Source organism: Sparus aurata, chromosome 10, assembly GCF_900880675.1.
Source record: "Sparus aurata chromosome 10, fSpaAur1.1, whole genome shotgun sequence".
NCBI classification, from domain to species: Eukaryota; Metazoa; Chordata; class Actinopteri; order Spariformes; family Sparidae; genus Sparus; species Sparus aurata.
In genome coordinates, this window is record NC_044196.1 from 35,406,536 (window position 1) to 35,427,718 (window position 21,183).

Sequence of the window (21,183 nt, forward strand, 5' to 3'; positions counted from 1 at the left end):
GAACGGATTTCCACAAGACTCGGATGGAGGATGGATCTTGGCCCAGAGTACACCCTAATTTGTTGCCTTTGGTCAGAGAGAGGCCAGCTGTTTTTTTGCACTAATAAGCTAACAGGCTACTCAATGTAGCTTCCCATTTATCCTACAGACATGAGTGGTCTCAATCTTTTCATCCGAATCTTGGAAAAGAAAATAAGCACACTTTTGAAAATGTCAAACTGTTTCTATTTTGAAAATGTAATTTTTAACTAGAATGTTTATAAATACACTTGACGCGCTGTTGTCAGTATGCTATCTGTCTTTTTGTATGCTGTGAGGCTGTAGACTTGTATCTGCAGAGGTTCACATCACTGCTGCAGGGATCTAATTTCTCCCCACTAGAGCTGTGATTAAAAGCATACATTAACCCCCAGTGGTTTCACACACACACACACACACGCGCACACACACACACACACGCACACGCACACGCACACACACACACACACACACACACTCATGCACCCTAATTCGATTTAGAAATCTGACAAGGAGACTGAGTGTATGTGGATGTGTGTGTATATACCAGAGGCCTTTCTTTCACATACTCAAGAGGGTCTGACTTCCTCTGCCAATGAGAGTGGGGCCAGCTAGTCTCAGTCTGTGTGTGTGTGTGTGTATGTGTGTGTGTGTGTGTCTGGAAGCCATTACCTGGCATGTCTCCCCTCGCTGCCCAAAAACCAAGAGGCCCCATATGTATCCTGCCATCACCTCTTTCTTCCTCCTTCTTTCTTTCCCGTTATTGCCTTTTATTGTTCTTCTACATCTGTCCTTTCTCTCTTTTATAGGCTGCTCTCTTGTTTGTCTCTGTGTAGAATCCATTTTATTTGATCTCTTACCTGCAGTCATTTGCTCCAGTTAATTTTCTAATGACTAACATTAGTTGTAGTGTGGCAGAATTTTAACAGCTTTGCTATCAAATCTGGTGTTTTCATAGTTTTGGGCATTTGCTTGACACCTTTGTCTAGCAATCACACCTCCATTAGACCTACTTAAAAACACCAGGGAGGCCGAGGTCAAGCTCCTCCATCACCTCTGGGACACAGAATTATGAAAAGGATCATAAGTCTTCGTCTGAGCACAGCCTCACCCTTCTTCTTGGAGGACACAGGAAGCCCAACGCAGGAAGTGATGGAGTCAAGTGACAGGAAGGAACCCCCGAGTGGCATTCCTCTCATGAATCCCGCATTATTTCAGGGACCCTGGAAGTCCTCGAGCGATGGAAACACACCCATAACATACACATGCAAGTGTACATGGAACACACACACACACACACACACACACACACACACACACACACACACAGACCGTTCTTCCTCCAGGTCCTCTAAATAGACCAAAATCTCATCCGCTGTCAGAGTGAGAACCTTTTACTTCCCCTTCAGATAGCATCAGTTTTATAAGGCCATATACTACACTTTGTTTATAGCCTTGGCTTTACATACTGTCAACCACAACAAACATGTATGTTAGTGCATCTTAAGCAACAGTTGGACATTTTGGGAAATATACTACTACCCTAACCCGATGGCCATATTTACCTTTGGAAATGAGAGTGGAATCAATATTCTCATATACCTCGTCAAGAAAACAACTGAGCGCATTTCCCAAAAGGTCAAACCATTCCTTAACAAGAAATAATAGATATAACAGGTAATTAGTCAGCTTTAGGGGACGTGCTGGTTGTCAGATTTTCTTTTTAGAGCCAGGCTAGCTGTTTCCTGTTGCTAAATTGATCTTAATTGGCTTTATCTTAATATTTAATAGAAAGAATAATATCAGTATTCTTATAACTAAGATTATTTCTAAAAAAAATAATAATGGAACTTACTTTTACAGAAAAATATGACACAGTTGTGTTAAGATTTATCTGGTTAATCCTTTTTGGTTTATCCATAGTTTTATAACTTTTTATGTCAGTGTTCTCTGTCATGCAGTTTATAACTGTGTTTTTCATATTGTTGACATATTTGAAATACTTTTGAAATATTTGATGTCATCTTTTTAATCTTGGCATTGATGTACCTCTGAATTTTCATGGTGTACTACTTGCACTGCCGCAGGCATCGTCAGCCTAAATACCACAATGGATGTTAGTTTCAGACGTATTTTGTGACAAAACAGCTCAAGGACAACTACTTGTTTGTTGTGAAACTTTTGACCATATCACAAGGTGTTCATTGGCATGTGGAGTTTTAAGTCGACATAGATTAAAAGACATTAAGGAACTCACTGATTCCAGTGAACCTATGGCTGAGTTTGTTTTGTCAGCTGCTGTTTCTAATGTCAAGAAGGAGCTTGACGGCAGAGATTTGTAATCTTTTGGCCTTTCAAACAGCCATAATCAATCACATAACACAAAATGTTATCCTTCCCTTTTCTTTCTTCAAGGTGAATAATGGTCAAAAATTCGCAGATCCACTTACATTTGTAATGTAGGTCAGACAGTGGTAATAATCATGTAGCCGTGCCTACAAATAAATCATCTGGCAAAAGTACTACATGACTTTTTGCACCATTTTTCAAGCAAACATATTAAACACACAAGGGGCCCAGAACCTGGACATGCACACAGGGGAACCATTAGTGGAGGAGTGAAGTAGAAATATCTGCATATGCTATGTGACCCCTTGTTTTCTGTAGGATTTCTGGAACAAATGTGCAGCAGGAATATATTTCCATGTTCACCAAAGTCCTTGTTCAAATCGAACACACTCTTGGCCTGTAGCTCACTGGGGTGTTCACAGCCCCTCAGTGCTGAGTGTGAACAGGCCCTTGGACTAGCAGCACTTGTGCCTGCAGGAGTATTGAGTTTGTTCAGAAAATAATAAAGGCAATGTTGTACTGTTGAGCGCATGCTAACGTGCCACTTCCTGTTCCATGTGCGTGTTAGGGTGTGTCTTATGTTCCAGTGTGCGTTCGTGTGCATGTGTGTGTGCAAGCGGCACTAGACTAACTCACCGGCGAAGCCTGGGGTGGGGAGCCAGGGCCACAGGAAAGGCTGGGGTAGAAGATACACACTCACACACATACACACACACACACACACACACATTAAACATGACTGCCCTCTGACATCAAGTCTGGGCTATTGTGTAATAATAAAAAGAGGGAAGGGGAGGGAGAGAGAGGGGTACCGGAAGGGAATTTATGATTTATGATTCAATAGCAAAGACAGAGGGAGAAATTTATGGCAGAGGTTGGCTGGAGGAGGGAGAGGAGGGAGGTAGGGGGACATCATGTAACAGCAGTGGGGAGAAGGAAAGAGGTAAAGTACCTCCTTTTTGAATGCACCTAAATGGTGAGTTTGAGGATAGCTAGTTGCATGATATTCCTGACAACGTGCAGGTGTGAGCTGTATATTAAATCTGCAATATGAGGGGTCTCAGATCAAACTTCTCTTTTCCTAAAGATGTCACTAACTTCCTTTGCCATGATTGAACAGAGCAGCAATCACAGATAAAGCCCAGGGTGTGTGTGTGATCACAAGGAACCCTTTATGAGTTTCTCAAGGAGAGGTATCACAGGTCATTGAGGATAAATCGACTGCAGACACACACACACACACACACACACACACAAACTCACACACACTGATTTGACCTGACACTCTGAGGAACATCTGGCGTTCTTGAGCACTGATTTAATGTCCCCATCTCTTTCTCAACACATGCGCACGACCATGCATCTTGCATCCAGGTGAAACAATCCAGAAATACTGTAGCAAGCTGGAAATCTGTTGAAGTGTCGATCTACAATGATGTGGAGCTTCTTTGTTAACTAAATGAAGACCAAGCGTTGGTTTATACTTAGGATTGGGGCCTAATGGATATATCATTCCATTCCTTCCTCCATTACATATGTATCTTTGTCACATCCACCATATTTATTTATGCACATACTCTATGTATATATGAATTTTAGCTGATATAGCGATATTTGAATATCTTTACACCCCAAGGAAAATGCAGCACTTAACTTTCAAGATGTGGCCTTGAATTACCCTGTCATTATTGGGGAGATAGTGCATGCACAAATGCCCTAATTAGGTAATCTTTGTGAGCTGAGGACTGATCTTTAACATGAAAAACCTGTCCCCCCCTGCTCTGTTGGAACTTTTGTGTGAATGCTGTGAACTCTTTGGTGTGAGAAAAGGAGTTAAAGATGATAAAAGTTACACTCAACTTCAAATCAACTAGGGCTCCAGGTTTTCTTTTTATGCCAGCTGCACTTTTTTCCATTGAGGTGCAACCAGGTTATGATTTAGTGAACCCAATAACACATGTTGATTTTATTTTATTTTAACAAATTACATAAGTGGTTGAAAACATGAATAAAGGTGCAGACAGATGTTTTTCATCATTTTAAATAATTTCACATGTGAAAGAAAATTTCAGAAACAACCAAAAAATAAATTAAAAAATGTATACATTGTTTAAACCTGACCTGTTGAATACCAGGTGCACCGGTGCAACCAAGGAAAATGTTGCATTTGACAGTCACATATGTGACCAATATAGTTGCACTGTAAAGCCCTGTTTATCTGGTTATTACTGACATTTGAACGGCAGTTGGTGCAGAAATTCCTAGCCCTGCACTGACTGACATTCAAAGTCATGAAGTCAAAGATGGACTACAGAGAAGAAGTAGAGTGGCAGGTTCAGACATGGTGCAGTAGGTCCCTTAACATGGCTGCTTATGAGAGTGGGAGCTGGACCAGTTGACTTCCTTAGCTTCAGTTACACAGACAACATAATAATAATGTTTCTGCCAGTGGACACACCATACTGCCCAACAACCACAGTGTGTCACAGTCGCCCTCCACTGTGATGTTAGGGTAATGCATCCTCTTTTCTAGCCCATTGTCACAGTGCCTGAGGTGATTCCTTTTAAGAAGACAGCCAGCTGATCCAGTTGAAAGCTGGAATCACGTGCCGTTAATATGAGGTGCGTTGGACAGAGGCTGAATGAGGATTTTTTGGTGTTACATTTTGAAAATATAACAAAAACAAGACGTGGGTTATTTGAATAGGTGTTGCAATTGCATGTGTTGGAGGGCCAACAGGCTTCTTATGTATACAGAGTAGATGCTGCCAATAAATTAAAGGATGAATTCACTGGAAAATGAAAATTCACTCATTTTTTATTCACCTCCATGCTGATCGAAATTTGGGTGCAGCGAAGTTCTGAAGTGCACGACAAAAATACGGTGCAGCATTCTCTGAAAAAACTAAAGCATCTTGTTCTATAGCCTAAAGAAACAACATAAAACAACATAAAAAGCTTCATACAGCTTATACAGCATAAATGGATTTTAAAAGATGTTATTTACACCCTTTTGTAAGATGAAATATTTACTGTAGCTGCTAGCCTAACAGCATTAGCGAGCGCCCAGCCTGAAGAACAAGCAAAAGGGGGGGGTCAGGAGTGGAAATGAAATCCTGACAAAGCCAGGAGACTTGGATATCACTAGCCAGGCTGTATGGTACTATTCTATGTTTTTTTTATTTCAGTTGTTTTTTCAGTTTTAAAACAAGTCCCCATGCTGTCTATGTACAACTACTCCACACGCTTTTAATTGCCCCCCAAGGACAAGTATTCTGAATTAAATTAAACTGAATGCTTTGTCGACTACTAAACTTCACCTGACTTTCCATTGGCATGGGGGTTGGTAGAACATGACTGAATTTACATTTTTGGATGAACTCATCCTTTAAAGGGACAGTGTGTAATATATCAAGTATTTAGTGCCATCTAGCTGTGAGGTTCTACATTGCAACACTCCTTTGCTCACCCCTCCCGTTCTGAAGACGTTGGAGACGTTCCGGAAGCTACGGTGGCCCTGACGGACAAGAAACTCATTTTCAAATATGGACTCTTTCCCAACAGCGTCAAGTATTTCTACTGATTCAAGTAATGAGGTAAAGATGTAGTTAGTTGTTGTTATTGTTAGTGACGAGCGCTTTCGCTGCGCTCCCTCTCAGTTCTGCAGTCAAGCTAGCGCTGAGCGAAAACGCGTTCAGCCTCACTACGTAGTACCACGTAGTGCTTTGTGACCCTCTCGGCAGTCCATAGTTTTTTTTAAACCGGAAAGACATGGCGGCCTCCGTAGAGCTTGACCGTGCTACGTATATTCAGATAGGTAATTCTTCGCTCAGGAGGATAAGTCAGATTGTTGGCAGAGGTAATTGTACACCAATGAGGACTTGCTTATGAACAAAGACGTTGATCTGAGTTAATAAAGTCGTTACACATTGTCCCTTTAATGGGCATTTTCAGAACACAACCTTCGAAGGACTTCATTAAGAAGTGAACAAATTACTACTGTTTTCAATAAAGTACAATTTCTGCATGTAGGTTGAAAATTGTCACTTTTCATTATAAAATACAGCGAGTCAAATGTATACACAACATACATTCCCCTGTCATATTCTTATTTTGGACAAACGGTGTTCCTGATTCAAAGCAGGCGTCATTACTGAAACACATTCTTGGCCCTCTGGACATAATGGAAACAGGTGAAGGTGAGCTTTTTTGCTTTGATCAAAAATAGACAAAATTCACTGAGGCTATAAAAGACCGTGATGCAAGTGAGTTGGAAGCTCTGTGTGAACAGAATGGATGGTGGAGTGGTGGTACAGTCTGTCTGCCATTCTCCTGGATAAATTACAACGTTTCAGTGTCTTTCATCATCATGTTTTACCATTCCCCATTAGCAACTCTGTTTTATACAAAGATTTGTGTCATTGCTCAATCTGAACGACAATTCTAGCAGCCAGTTGTCTATAGTGGTCTTCCTTTCCAGTATTCAATTATGTCATTATGCCAGGAGTGTCATGATGTATTTGTATTTTGTCATAGTTAGCCTACTTATCGGTGAATGTATTTTGGTTTCATCAGGTTTTGATCAACACCCATGTACTTCTTTTGGCTTGCAATGATCACATACACACAATAGTGTGGTTATACGTTTTCTGTGTCAAAACCAAAAAATACAAAAACGCGCAAAAAATGTGCATGAGATGCGCAACTTAAGTTTAGCGTCGATTTGTCTTTCTACTGCAATAGTTAACATATTTGAAGATTGCAGAAATACCTTTGCTGTTAGTGTTTTAGAATGTCTTTTTCAGGGCCCAAAACATCTTAAAGGTGACATGAATGTAGTGGTGATGGATGAGGGACAAGGTGGAGATTTCCTTGCCCCGGAAAAGAATTTGCACGCCACTGCTCACACTCATATATCAAATGTTTTGATCTTTCTTCTATCTGCCGAGCATTTCCTCTTATCCTCTTGCTTTTCTCGCCCCAACAACCTAAACAAACATAAAAGTAGAGCCTCGTCTCTTACAGAAGGGTCAGACCTACTCAAAACAGCCACGTTGTCAAATATTAACCGGTCATATTGATTACAAAAAAGGGGCACCAAGAAAAACGGTTTATATTTTGTTTACTTACGTGAATGGAGGGCCGGGGCGGGGCGTTTGGTCGTCTGGACCAATAGCATACCTACCAGGCGTTGAGTGACGTAGGTTCCAACCAATGAGTGAAGTGTGCAGCTGGACAAACGCTACCACGACACAACGTCTTTTCCCCCCTCGACGTTTAGGCGAAGAAACAGTGGATTTACCCGTTTTTAGCCATTAACGCAAGCTAACTAACAAAGGGGATACGTGTTTATTTAGCGTGTTGGAGATTTCTTAGAGGAATTTCGGTATTGGGTGGTTTCTTTTGATATTCGGGACCGGAAAAGAGCCGTCCCCCCCGACAGCTGGTTGCGGATTCCCCCCTTTCTGACTGCGGTCACTTGAAGTTGTTTGGTGAGTCTGTTGTGTTTGGTGGAGTAAAGGGAGAAGCTGTACCTGCTACACAAAACAAAGGAAGGCAGAGGGGAAGAGCGGCAAAAAAGCGACAAGAAAGGCTAACTGTCAACTATGTTCATCAAAAAAACATTGAACTTATGTTCTGTGTACGATCCGCTTGTAGCTTCACATCGACATCAAGCAGCCGCAGTCATTTCACGGTTAGCATTTTGCTTATCGTGTTGCATAGCTTCAGCCCACAAATATCAGGCTTAAAAGAAGGGAAAAGTATCATATAAGGTCGTAAAGCAGCTTTAAAATCTTACCCTTCATTAGAAATAGTTATATTGTAACCGACTTTATCACTGGAGCACTGTCAAGATCATGAAATTATGCAAATGTTGGATTTGTTTCTTTACTCAGATAAGTGATAGTAGGCTATATTCGGGTAATCTACACACTGATTTACACTGTTCACCATCATTACAGTTATTTAATGGCCCCTCATAACACTTAATCAAGGTGTAATCACTTTGATTTTATGTTATTAATCGTCTGAAATACTTTTATTTCCGAAGCCACGCGGGCATTAGTGTTTGTGAGGGAGTAAAGAGAGTAGCGGTGGTGGTGGTGTGCTGGAGCTTCAGGGATGTTTGTTCACATGCTGCATTCACGTACCCATTCTGAGCCCCGACTTTCGGCTGTCAGCGTTACTCTGACGTGTAGTGTAGTTGGTTCATGGCCCTTGAAAGTTAACCTGTCTACTTGAGTGACAGGTGAAGCTATCTAATAAGTTATAACAAAGAAGGAAAGGTACGTGAGCAGCCTGTACACATAAGTATATGTGTGGAAGACTTGATTGATTTCGTATTTCAAATATCGCCAACATCACCTTTGTCCTACGACCCATTTTGGGTTGGGGTTAGTTGATTTAAAAGAAAATCTGTCACTGAAATTATGATTATTGGTTTATTGTGTAAGTTACTTTCAAGAAACAATCTTATATTCTGGCTCCAGCTGTCAGATGTGAGGATAGTGCAGCTTTTTCTCTTATATGTCCCATTGAAAGGTCAGTAGTTTGGGGCTTTGCACTGTTGGTTGGACATAAAATGCAACTTGAAGATGTTACCTTGAGCTTTAGGAACATTTTGATGGACTCTTGCAGTGTTTTCTAGTGTTTTACAGACAAAACAATTAATCAAGGTAAAAATTACTGTCTCATTAATAATGGATATTAATTGTATCCCTTGAAATATTTTATCACCAATAGCTTCAGGGCTTGTAAAAACAAAAAAAGAGTTTCTACACTCAGCTGTCTGCTTGTTGGGTAAACCTAGGTAAATCCAAAATAGCAGTCATACAGCTTATCATTCCTTCATGAAGGCAGTAATGTTCAGGTTTTTTTGTGTTAATTCAACTAAATTTGAACAATAGGTTTAGTTTACTGTCCCTTATTGATATTAATGGTTGACAAAATTTTAGAAACACTTCACAGTATAATGGGTTAGGGTTAGTACAACGCATCGGCTTTTTTGCATTAAAATATAATTAATTATTTTCTAAGATGATTGTTACCAACATGATCATTACTGGTTCGTTGCTGGACCACAATATCATCAGCTGCTGCCAGTAATTCAAATTATATTATCTAATGGACCAATTAATTTCTAATCAGAGAATATAAACAATAATAACTAAAGTACAAATCTGCACCAAGCCTGGTGGTGTGTAATTGTGTTGGGATTTTGTTATGAAGTAAAAAGAACAAAAAATCCTTAAAGCCAACCACTATCCAAAGAATGTGGCTTTTAATCAGCATCAGTGCTGGATCTTTTAAATCTTGGATCCATCATCTGTTAACCTCGGCTGTTTGCATATCTGCACCACGTCTGTTTCTGTGCATTACTGCAAATATTTTCTACACAATAAACAAGCACCAAATCTTTCTGGCGACACTTTGGTCAGTTTGTTTTCATTTGCTTTCGACATCCTCGTGCATGTCTAAATACTAATATTTATCCACATGGCATGTGAACAGCATGTTCTGAAAATGTTGCTTGCCAACATTTGTCAATATCAAGATGAACTCTGACATCTGAAATAGAGCTGGTTGACATCATTATCAAAATAGCAGTGGTATTTATAAGTTCTTTCCAAAAGTCTGTATAGATTATCTTACTGCAAATGTTTGAAATTCTACACATAAAATAATTGAAGCTGATGTTCAAAGTAATTTACTGTAATCCACTGTTACAGTTGGTGTGTGTAAAACAAAAGCTTTAATAATAAATTAAGCAAGTTCTAATTACAGTTCATGCAAATCTAAAGCTGACATCACTCAATGTTTTATGTATTTATCATGCTAAAATGACAGGAGTGGCAACTTTCTTTCCGTCTGTCCAGCTACACAAATGTGAAGAATTTTGATAAAAAGTTAAACGGAACATGTTGCGGTTAGGACAAAACAAGATTGTTATCTTGGTGTGGGCAACTTGTGACAGACATGTGCCACATGTTTTGTTCATGTGAAAATTAATTGCAATTCCCATATTCCTTGAGGAACTTGAATGCAGCACCTGACCACGTGACCGGCCCAGCTTTCTAACGTTAGCAAGGTGGCTAACAAGATTTAGCTAACTTGAGCTACGTTGCATCGCAGCAGAGAGTAATCCCAACTGGAGAAACGACGAACACGCAGTCTTCGCCCGTTAGTTGCAATAACGTTGTGTAACGTCACACCTCGAAGTGAACACCGAGAGCACAATGCCAGGTAATTTTAACTTCTACAACCTTGAATTTTCACGGTTCGTCGTGTGTGTTGGTAAAGCTGTTGTAATCCCGAAGTGGAGGCTTGTTTTGTTGACCTGCTTCACTGGATGCTGCCGCTGCTGCCATGCTGTAGCAGCGTGCTAGCTGATAACGGAGATCCGACTTTGTTTGGCCTCAAGCATCCGATCGCGAGCGGAGTTTGACCTCAGCGCGTGGTTATCATGTTATATTAGCCAGCTATGTATTTTTCTTGTGGTCCACAGTTTGCTTCGAAGCGGATTTCACGCAGACGCACCGCCCGACTTCCATTAAAATAACTGTTTTTAGCCACCCAGCCTTCTACCCTTTGTTGCTTGGATAGCTTTCACCTTAGGCCCACCCGCTCATTGACAGCACAGCTATGTCTATCCACCTAGCCTGTTAGCCACCGTAAACTAGCCACTTAGCATTACCTCGGCTAAAACCGTCCAATCCATTTACCAACTTTCCAGGTAGGCCTGGGCACCTGGTTTAGCCTGTTAGCTCACTGAAGACGTTAGCAGGCTATAAGCGACTACGACACAGCCCCTATTACATACAGCACTCTTAACTGTTACATTACATAATCTGTTATGTCGCGGTGTATTCTGTGCATGTTTAAAGCACTTTATATTCAGCTGATGGTGTTAAACAAGCCTATCTTGTTTTTACCCGAGTTATTGTCGCTCGGCAGGTCGAAGCCGTGGGCGAGATAGGATTTTTTTTTCTTCCCCACATGCAGGTACACAAAGTATCTAGGCTTTCTGAAATGACACATGGCATTACAGCACAACAATTTCACGTGCTGAGCCTAAATTACGACCTTTACAAACCCTGTCTTATTGTGGTATTTCTACTAAAACTTTTGTCATCATCCAGGAATTTCAGCAGTTTACAAATCGGTTTACACTCAACATGAATGAGTCAACATGCAGACATGTCAGCTAATATGTTCATTATTTTGATATTGGTATTATTAGTTTTAGTTTATGTGCTTTCACTAAAAGTATTTTCATCATTCAGTAACTCATAAGATGTTTACTGTCTTAAAAAGACCAATCTCTGTGAACCAATGTGCACCCAGAGCACACAGTACCATTGTAAGAGTGCTTGTTTTATTTGTTCAGCAATCCTTTTCGCCAAAAATATTCAATGTACAAAAGACATTAAAGCAAGATAAATGGCACATTCTCCTGTTGGGCTAGGTGTGTCATCAATTGTTTGGCACTTTTTTAAAACGGCTTAAACGGCTGATTGATTACCTTCAGAATTTAGTCTATAATGTGGCAGAAAATGGTCAAATAAGAGTCCTTCATAGTTTTACAGAGCTTTAAGTGTTGCTTTTAAGTGTTTTTGTTTGACTAACAGCCCAGAACTACCAAATATTTAATTTACAGTTCAACAAAAGCAGCTGGAACCAGTGTAGATTTGTCTTTATATTGAGTTACTTAAAGTATTGATGTATTATCAGAAATGGTTGCAAAATAATGTGTTTGATGGTAAAACTTTGTTTTTTCTCATTCTTTCACTAGAAGTGCATCTCCAATAGATTTTTAATTCAGTGGCATTATATGTCTTTATCAAGGTTGGAAGGATCTAATTGGTGTGCTTGACTCATAACTACAGCTCAGGAATACAAAGAAAAAAACAGATATTCCTGTGTCAGAACAGCATTTGACTTTTCCACTGTTCATCTTTCACCCTCATTGAATCGGATCAAATCTCACTCTGCTTGCAGGCATTGAGGATGCTAGGCCCCGCTCGCTAACTAAATATTACATGGCGACCGACACATGGTTATGCAACATGAACATGTTAAGTGCTACATGCTGTACATAAAGGCACAGTGCATGCTGTCTCCCCTGCTGTTTATTCATGCTGGGTCAACCGCTGTGCACTATGTTGCCAGAGTAGACAGTGATGCTCAACAACTGTTAGAATTGATTTTTATGGCTCATATTCTGATGATTCCTTTTATCTTCATGATTTTCCTGCTCTGAAGAAATCTGTTTAAGAAGGATGCAGCTAACTAATATTTTTCTTATCAATTAATTAATTGTTTCTCATTCTAACACTTCTTTTGTAAAAACCTTTTTAAAAAGTCTGGCAGTGTCATTATGTTGCTTCTTTTGGACACAACATGTTGATATTCAATTCCAACTGATATCAAACAGAAAAAAAACAATAAATCCTGACATCTGAGAAGCTGGAACCAGAAATTTTCTTTTTTTTCCTTTCTTTTTATTCCCTTCATAAATGACTCTCAGCAGTCAATTTAGCTTTAACCCCAATGCACTCTAATCTTGGGTTAACTTTGTTTTTGTCTGCTTGTTTTTTCTTCATTCCATGCCTGATGTGTGGAATCAAAAGCAACAGATCTTCAGTGTTGATGTGTAGTTTCATAACACTTTATAGGCTCCAGTAAAAAATGAAATTGAACACTGGCACAGTCACACATGCAGGCTTCAGACACGTTGGACACGCTGGCACTTTGCTCACTAGTGCAGAATTAAATGTAGGCCTGACGTATTCCCTTGCAACATGTTCTTTCTTACTCTCTCCTGCCTGATTGTTTGCTTTCAAAGCATGCATGTCAAGTAAATCATTTCAGCTTTGTCATTCGCTACAGATAGACCGAAACTCTGACAACTGTGAGTCAGTCAGACACACCTCCTGTATGTCTACTAACCTACTTAGATTATACATGTTTATTTGAACTCTTTTGAAGGACATGGTGTCCCTCTCGTCACAGGGTACAGTGAAGAGCAAGCCGAGCTTGACTTGCACATGTTTGTTACATTGGCCGGGACATAAACAGCAGGTATAGGCGTCAGTCATTATGTCCTGGATTTTGAAATCAGGCAAGTGAAGCTGCTGGGAATTTGAGGGAAACAAGTCAAACATTGCAATGGTGCGTCTGCATCAGGCTGACCCTGAGGCTGTGTGCACGGCTTGGTTGAGATCATCGTTTTCCCTTTTTTTTTTCTCTCCCCGCTGCGAGGCCGCAGTTGAGTCATGACAAGTCTGTCGGAGCTGGCTGGCAGTCTGAGGATTATGTCATTATAGTGGGCATTTATCATACGAGCAGGAGTCCTGTGTCTGTCGCTGAAGTAGGGATGCACAAACAATCCAGTATGGTTACTAATTTAATGTACTCTACCTGTGATATGGTAGTCGTGATGGTATTGGATAAGATTTTGATGTGCGGCACAATGCAATGATTGCAGAAGAAGTGCAATTAGTCTGAAGTGCCATACACGAAGCTGAAAGATGAGTCTGTCTCTTAATGTTGTAATTTCTACTTTGATACAATAAATTGATAAATAAATTACCATTTTCAATACCACAGGAAAGAAGACTCATCGTTGGGGTGATATATTGTACATATTATTTAAAAGATAAGGAAAACAAGGCTATAATATGACGAGATGCAATCTTTTTCCATATGGCTAGTAGTCATGAACAGCAGAATACTGGGCACCTGGAGAGCAGCTGGTACTGTAGTTTCAATGCTACATAAAATTAGAAACTGCTTTAAATAATCAGAATTGATAAGTATCGATTTTTAAAACACTAGCCTCTTTGTACTCACTGCTGCAACTCGCGTGTTTTTATTGTTTTAAGATTTTTTTATGATTTCCATGTTAAATACAATAGTCTTTTGTCTGTAAAATGTTGATCAGTGTTTACCAAGAGTTTGTACACAACCTGTAAATATTCAGTTTACTGTCACAGAGGAGTAAAGAAACTAGAGTTTTCAGATTTAAGAAGCTGGAGAATTTCAACTAGAATCTTCTTTTTTTTGTTTACTCAAACTGACTTCATTTATTATTAAAATAGTTGGTGATAACAGTTGACAACTAATCAGATAATTGTTGCTGGTCTGATAGCAGTAAAAAAGTAGTGACTTTTGGATGACAGTCATGAATCATGCTGTGAGAGTGCAAGCTGAAACATGCACAAAGTACAGAATTTCCCCAAATTACACAAGCAGTCTCTAAAATGACTCTGTAAGCAATTGGCACCTGACTAAACACCTAAAGTGTGTGGCACTATAGCCAGTATGACAGCAAAGCATTTTGCTGAACTAAACAATGATTCTTAAGAGTTTTTGTCTTTCACTGTATCAGACTGTTTCCTCTATTTATCCAAAAGCAGTTGGACAGATGTGAGTTACACCTGCAGCCTCTGTATTGCAACATGATGCACATTTTGACCAATTTACCTTTTTTTTTTTTTTTTTTTTTTTTTACTAATTCTAAGTTGATCTTTACTTTGCTGTACTGTTGCATTTCCTTGACTTGGATTTAAATCTTACTCGACTTGGTCATTTTGCTCCGCACACCAAAATCCACACTGTGCTTGAATTGATCTTTTTATTTGGCAAATGATCTCACACTCTAAACGTTGTTTGCCGGAGTGAATGTTGTATATCTTCATGATGCCGGTCTGGCCCGGTGTATTTTCTCGGTTAATAATAAACACTGCGTGGCTTCATTGCCGCAGCACACTCTACCAAGCTGAATAACTATTGATTGATAAAATGTCAACAACTCTGTTAAGCCTTCAGACTCATTTGGAGTTACAAACATTTTTAGATTCAACAGGGTGCTTTTGGTGACTAGGATTTGTCCCAGCTGCTGTTGCTGTTTTGCAGTCTCCTTATTCAGATCATGAGATATGTTAAGTTTTTCGATTTTTGAGACTTTTGCCTGTGGGATGAAGTTTTCCAGCTGTAGCTAGAAAGTAATTGAGTTTCTGCTAATTTGTTCAATTTTGGATCTTGGCCTGAAATGTTGGAGCCTTGATTCCGTTGAGATAATGAAAGTTTTACAGCCAGTTAAACACAGCTGTGGGTGAATAAATACACGAGTCAAACCTGGCTTCAAGAATAAAAGTGAAGTATGAGTGGTGGGAAGTTTTTTGGGGGGGCCCAGTTGTGTCTGATTTTGTACAGTACACTTCACCGAGATGAAGTTCTAATTTCCTGTTTTACTTTTTGATCAGTGTTCTGACTATTAAACTTGTGTAACTGTCTTTGCCCTGCAGAGCCAGCTGAGATGAGCGGTCCAGAGGTGGCCAAGACACCGGGAGGAGGAGCTCCAGGCAAGGAGGGAAAGGAGCCAGTGGCCAATGGGCACGCAGGAGAGGGCAATGACGCCAACCCATTCGCCGAGTACATGTGGATGGAGAATGAGGAGGAGTATAACAGACAGGTGGGTTGCATAGTACACAACTGGTGTTCAGACCAGCATCAGCACTGTGTCAAAACGTATTATTTTCCAAATTTTCAATGAAATGAGGAGAAGCAGAGATGGGGAAATGATGTGTATTAAAGTTTCCCAGATGGAATTGAACTGGGGCTGTTTCTGTTTATGATCAGCACGCTGGGCCGTCTTGGTACTGGTGCTTTAACCCCCCCACACACCTTTTCTCGACCTTTTGCTGATGCGCCTCCGTTAATTCAGCTCTACCATTTTTTGTGCTTTCCCTAACCCTCCTTTATCTTTTCACATATATATATATATATATATATATATATATATATATATATATATATATATATATATATATATATATATATATATATATATATATATATATGCCTGTCATTTTTTTTAACAAATCAATCTTACTGCAATAGTCAGTCCCCCTTTTTAGCAGTCCGTATCTGGACTGTTCAAGTTGTTTTCGCTCTCTTGGCTGGATGAGTCATGTATTAGTGTATGTATAGTCATACCATATTCCTGAGAAGCCCCAGCATTTATGCCACTCATTTTTCTCCTCCTCGTCATCTCCCAGGTGGAAGAGGAGCTGTTGGAGCAGGAGTTCCTGGAGCGCTGCTTCCAGGAAATGCTGGAGGAGGAGGACCAGGATTGGTTCATCCCTTCGCGTGACCTCAACAACCAGGGGGTGGGGCAGCTGCAGCAGCAGCTCAACGGCCTGTCCGTCAACGATCACCACAGCAACCTGGAGGAAGTGGCGGTGAGTCAGAAGGATCTGATTTCACAAGATGTTTTTTTTTCTAAACTCACTTAAAAATTAATAATGAAAGGACAAGAATTAAAGACTTGAAGGAATTCGTGCTGAGTTTATTTATTTTTTGTTTAATTTCTTTTCCCCACAGAGGAAGAGCATCTTGAATCCCGAAGCGAAGGAGTTCGTCCCGGGGAAGAAATACTAGGAGTCCCCCTCACCCCCATGGAGCCTCAACACGCACACACACAAACACACACCAGTCCTCACATATTCTCAGAGACTCTGGCGGCCACGACCGCGCACACACTGATTCTTACACACACACGCGCATGCACACACACTCATGCAGACACAATTGAAGTCAGTGGCGTGCTGGCAGGCCCAGTTGGGGGGTGGGGGGATTTCTTTTTCTTTTCTTTTTGTTTCTTTAATCTTTTTATTTCCTGTTTGTTTCTTGTAAACTGAGGGACATTGGGAACAGGGGTGGGGGACGGGTGTAATACCAGCACCGCCCTGCTGCGGGCGCTAGCTCATCATTGCATTTCAGATGACACTGTTGACATTTATTGAGTATGCAGATCTCACTCGTGTCCCCTTTGAACTGAGGCAGCTACCAAGGAGTGATGCCAGGATAACAATAGTCAGAAGTCATCTTATTAACTTTAAAAATCACTCCACACATTTGTTGATTTGTGTGCTGTCAAATTTGGAAAAACAAAGCCAATACGTCGAGGGTTTCCCAGACAGTGAGGTCAGAGAGCGACAAACATTTCAGGGGACTGGATGGGTTTCTGCCACTGCTCTGTAGAGTCACCACGGTCAGTCAAACCCGTTGACATTTGCTCCTATGATGTCACAAGCTCCCTGTGACGTCATAGACCTTGCTCATGTTAGAAACGCGGGTTCTTATTTGTATCTGCAGCGGCTCCGTTCCAAACCAAATACAGACCCCACCCTCCCTGCACACTTGTGTTTGAAGTGATCTTAACAGACATGGACAGGTGTAATCATGGATATGAAATTATTTTCCCAATTTATGTGGAAGTCCATGTTTATCTTTTGTCCAGCTTATTATAACAGAGGTGTGAGTTTCCCAATCACACATCAAGTTGAGCAAGAAAAATATTATCGAGGGAAGGTCAGAGCTTTTTGAACCTTACAAAACTCAGTTATCGTCATTTGTATGTTTTTCGTTCAGCTTCATCCTTAAATTCAATTTGGATTTGTGTGGTGTAGCGAACTATCGTGTTACAGGGGAGTATTTGGTCTGGAACAATGCCACTGCCTCTCTCTGCCGGAACAACTTGGTTTGTCCAGCATCAGATCAAGTGTCCATATCCAAATCAGGTTTTCAAATAGCCTCTCCTCCTCTTTTTTTTTTTTCTTTTTTGTTTTTTTTCCTTCTTCATGTTTTGAGGATGAGGCATTTTGTGTCTCTACTGGGTACAGTAACCTGAGGTGTCCATTCAGTCCTGTTTGCAGGGGGAAACGTAAGGAGACAATATTGTCATGGCCAATCAGAATAAAGCAGTTTGGAACAGGTGGCTGACAGCATGTTCTCCTTTCTGTTATTCTCCTTGTAGGTTGACTTTTATGAGGAAGTTCTTTTTACCCATAAATCTGTGTTTTGGTCTGGCTTTCCCCGAAGCGTCCTAGTGCAAATATAATCTCCGTTGAATTGTGAGCCATTAAGAAAAAGTTGTATATGTGAAGATGCTTTTCAGGAAACCCAGATTCTTATTAACAGAAATTATGAATTATTGAGTCGGTCTTGGCTAAAAAAAAATGCAAAGCAAGTCATAAGGGAAAATCTTGTAATCTAACTATTCATCTTGAGTCCACTTTTCACTAGTGGTATTACAGTGACAATGTCTTATGTATTTGACTGTATTAGTGTTAAGTAGACACTTGAGCATTTGTACTTCATTGAAGTATCTGACGGGGGAAAGCACTCATTTTAAATCCATGCAGCTTTTCCAAATATCAGCCGAACAAGTACTCAAGTGTGTTCTTAAAGCGTGCAGTAGAAGCTGGGTTAAAATGGAACTTCCTCGCACAGTGTTGGACCACAGATGTCGTTTGGCACCCTGGTGAAGCCAATAGGAATGTCCGCCAGGTGGATTGTACAACATGAAATCATTTTTGGTGATTTTGTTTAGATGAGTTAGACGACAGAAGCCGTTACAAAAAAAAAAAAAAAAAAAAGAAGAGGTCCAGAAGACAGAGTATGAATTTCAATACAAATAAAAATAATGAAAAAAGATGAATAAAGATGTTAAAGACAAATTGCCCTGATTTGGTCCTTTGTCATCTTCACACAGTATTTTCAGCAATTTACAGGGAAAATGTTTGTTGTTCGAGTGAGACTCATCCACTGGGTTTCATTACCACGATGTTTCAAGTGTAGGCTTATAAATGAAACTATTTAGACTTTTCTGATGTCTATTGAACTAAGCTTAAAGGGACTTTTCAAAGTCCGAATTAAGCGTCCAGGCCGGTATGTGTGAAACCACTGCAAAAATATCTTCTCAAGTTTGTCAAATGTAAGAATTGGTTATTTCTTTTGTGGGAACATCCACAAGTATTGGTCTCCACTACAAAAATAGGCATACAGCTTCATGTAAGTAATTTGCTGGTAAATAGTTGATGGAAATGTTATTTTTAAGTTCACCTTAGTGTTCTTCTATTCAGGAAGGAAGACATTACTTGGACTGATCTTTCTTTTTCTAGTCATTCATAGGCTCTTGCATGCCCATCCTCACTGCATTGGCATACAGCTGAGTTTCCTCGCTCCTGGATACATGGCATGAGTAACAAAGCTGCCACACCAGAAAAAATATAAAACTGATCAGTATCACTTTATAACGTGATAGTGATCATGAAATAATGTGAAACTTATGTTATAACATGATAAATAATGGTCTCGGATGGAGGTATATTCCTTGCATGATCTTCTCCGATTGTGAACTGCCAGTCGGTCTTTTGCAATGAACTGGCATCACTATGGCCCAAAACACTGGTAATGTTACCCCACCTCTGAGATTTCGCGGTGTATCAGAGGAGTGCCTCTCATGCATGGGACAAGAACATGGAAGTGTATTTTTACATAGTTAATTTTTTGTAAAGACTGCATTTCATTGCTTTTAAAACAATTGAAAAATAACTTTTTTTTCAATTATGAATATCATGCATACCTTTCTTTTTTTCCATAAAATGTGCTTTCTGGGATGGCAGCCATTTTGAAAAGACATGCACAAGCAAGTTGGCAAGGCCAAATGCCCCCCAAATGTGGTGTCATGTTAAAGCTCCAGTTGTCCCCTTTTAAGGTAACAGCAGGACTTAATAGAGTGACATGTATAGTATGAGAGATGTTAGCAAAAACATAATGTTTTTTTTCATGGAGAAAGGGAATAATTGACATAAAACAACAATGTATACAGTTATACAATTCATAAAACAGGATAAGGAGGAATGAATAGTCTATTATAAATAATGCATTTGAAGTGCAATTACGTCGCGCAAAGGGTGTCCCAATTCAAAGTGTTCTCATAATGCACGCCACAAATGCGCCCTGCTTTTACCTGTTTTTGGAGTGTGCACCGCTACTACCCTTCGTGGTCTCACATATCCCAAGATTCATTGCGCACCCAAAGAGAAGAAATAAATAAATAACCTCAAGTGGCGCAGATCTCGTATTTAAATGTAAGTATTGGGTCTATACTCGGTTTTTAGTCCTTTGAACATCCAACGGCAGATATGTTAAACTTCAAGGTAAAATACGTTGTTAATGCTCAGCTTGATGCCTTTGGAAGTAAAACCTTAAAAGCTTCACTTTCAAATGTTAGACGTTCAGAGGCTGACTTATATTTTATATCTTATTGTGACTGTGGAGATGTTAGAGACTCGTTTTACATAAATGGACCAAGATGAACAGATTTCAATCAGGCTGTGATCCCTGCTTTATTTCCAGACTGTAACACTGTAAAGTCTAGTTAAAGGTTTGAATAAAGAGCTAAGTTCATGATTATCCTTATGATGATTATATATATATATTTTTTCTGTATTAGGACCCTTTTATCTGTTGACATAACACAAAAATGCCTTTTACATTTCATTGTGTTTTAGGGAGCAAACAGAGAGGAGGAAGAGGAGGAGGAGGATGAAGGAGGACATGAGGCTGCAGAGAGCTGTTAAAGGCATTATTAAATAGGAATAACGCCTTTAAATTAATATAAAACCATATGTGGCGATCAGCAGTTTATATGTCAGCATTAACTTAATGTATCGGTATGTCAATGGCCCTAAACTGTTAGCTAGCTAATAATGACAATATTGATAACATTATTGTGGGTTCAATAACAGGTTTCCCTCTCCACGGTCCTCTCAGCCGGAGATAAACCAGAGCCGCTTCTCTTCTTCCTCCACAAGCAGGAGAATTAAAAAGGAAATCAAGAATTCTTGGAGCTCAAACAGATCTGACAGTCAAACTTTATTCTTGTCACTTTCACGGACCTGGGCTGCATAAATAGTGACGTCAGGTAGTTGTGGGAACATCTGGTGATGCAGCCAGGAAATG

General features: G+C 39.9%; 1 protein-coding gene across 2 annotated transcripts; it reads left to right on the forward strand.

Moving 5' to 3' along the window:
• The first annotated feature begins 7,591 nt into the window (after positions 1–7,591).
• paip2b (poly(A) binding protein interacting protein 2B) lies at positions 7,592–18,819 on the forward strand. Of its 2 annotated transcripts, none has more exons than XM_030430886.1 (4): positions 7,592–7,859; positions 15,678–15,844; positions 16,431–16,613; positions 16,756–18,819. In XM_030430886.1, exons 2-4 carry the CDS (start codon positions 15,689–15,691, stop codon positions 16,810–16,812), a joined length of 396 nt encoding a protein of 131 aa, XP_030286746.1. In that variant the 5' UTR covers positions 7,592–7,859; positions 15,678–15,688; the 3' UTR covers positions 16,813–18,819. The 2 variants fall into 2 exon arrangements, with proteins under 2 accessions (XP_030286746.1, XP_030286745.1); XM_030430885.1 differs by lacking the exon at positions 7,592–7,859 and adding an exon at positions 10,439–10,611.
• Positions 18,820–21,183: the final 2,364 nt, after the last annotated feature.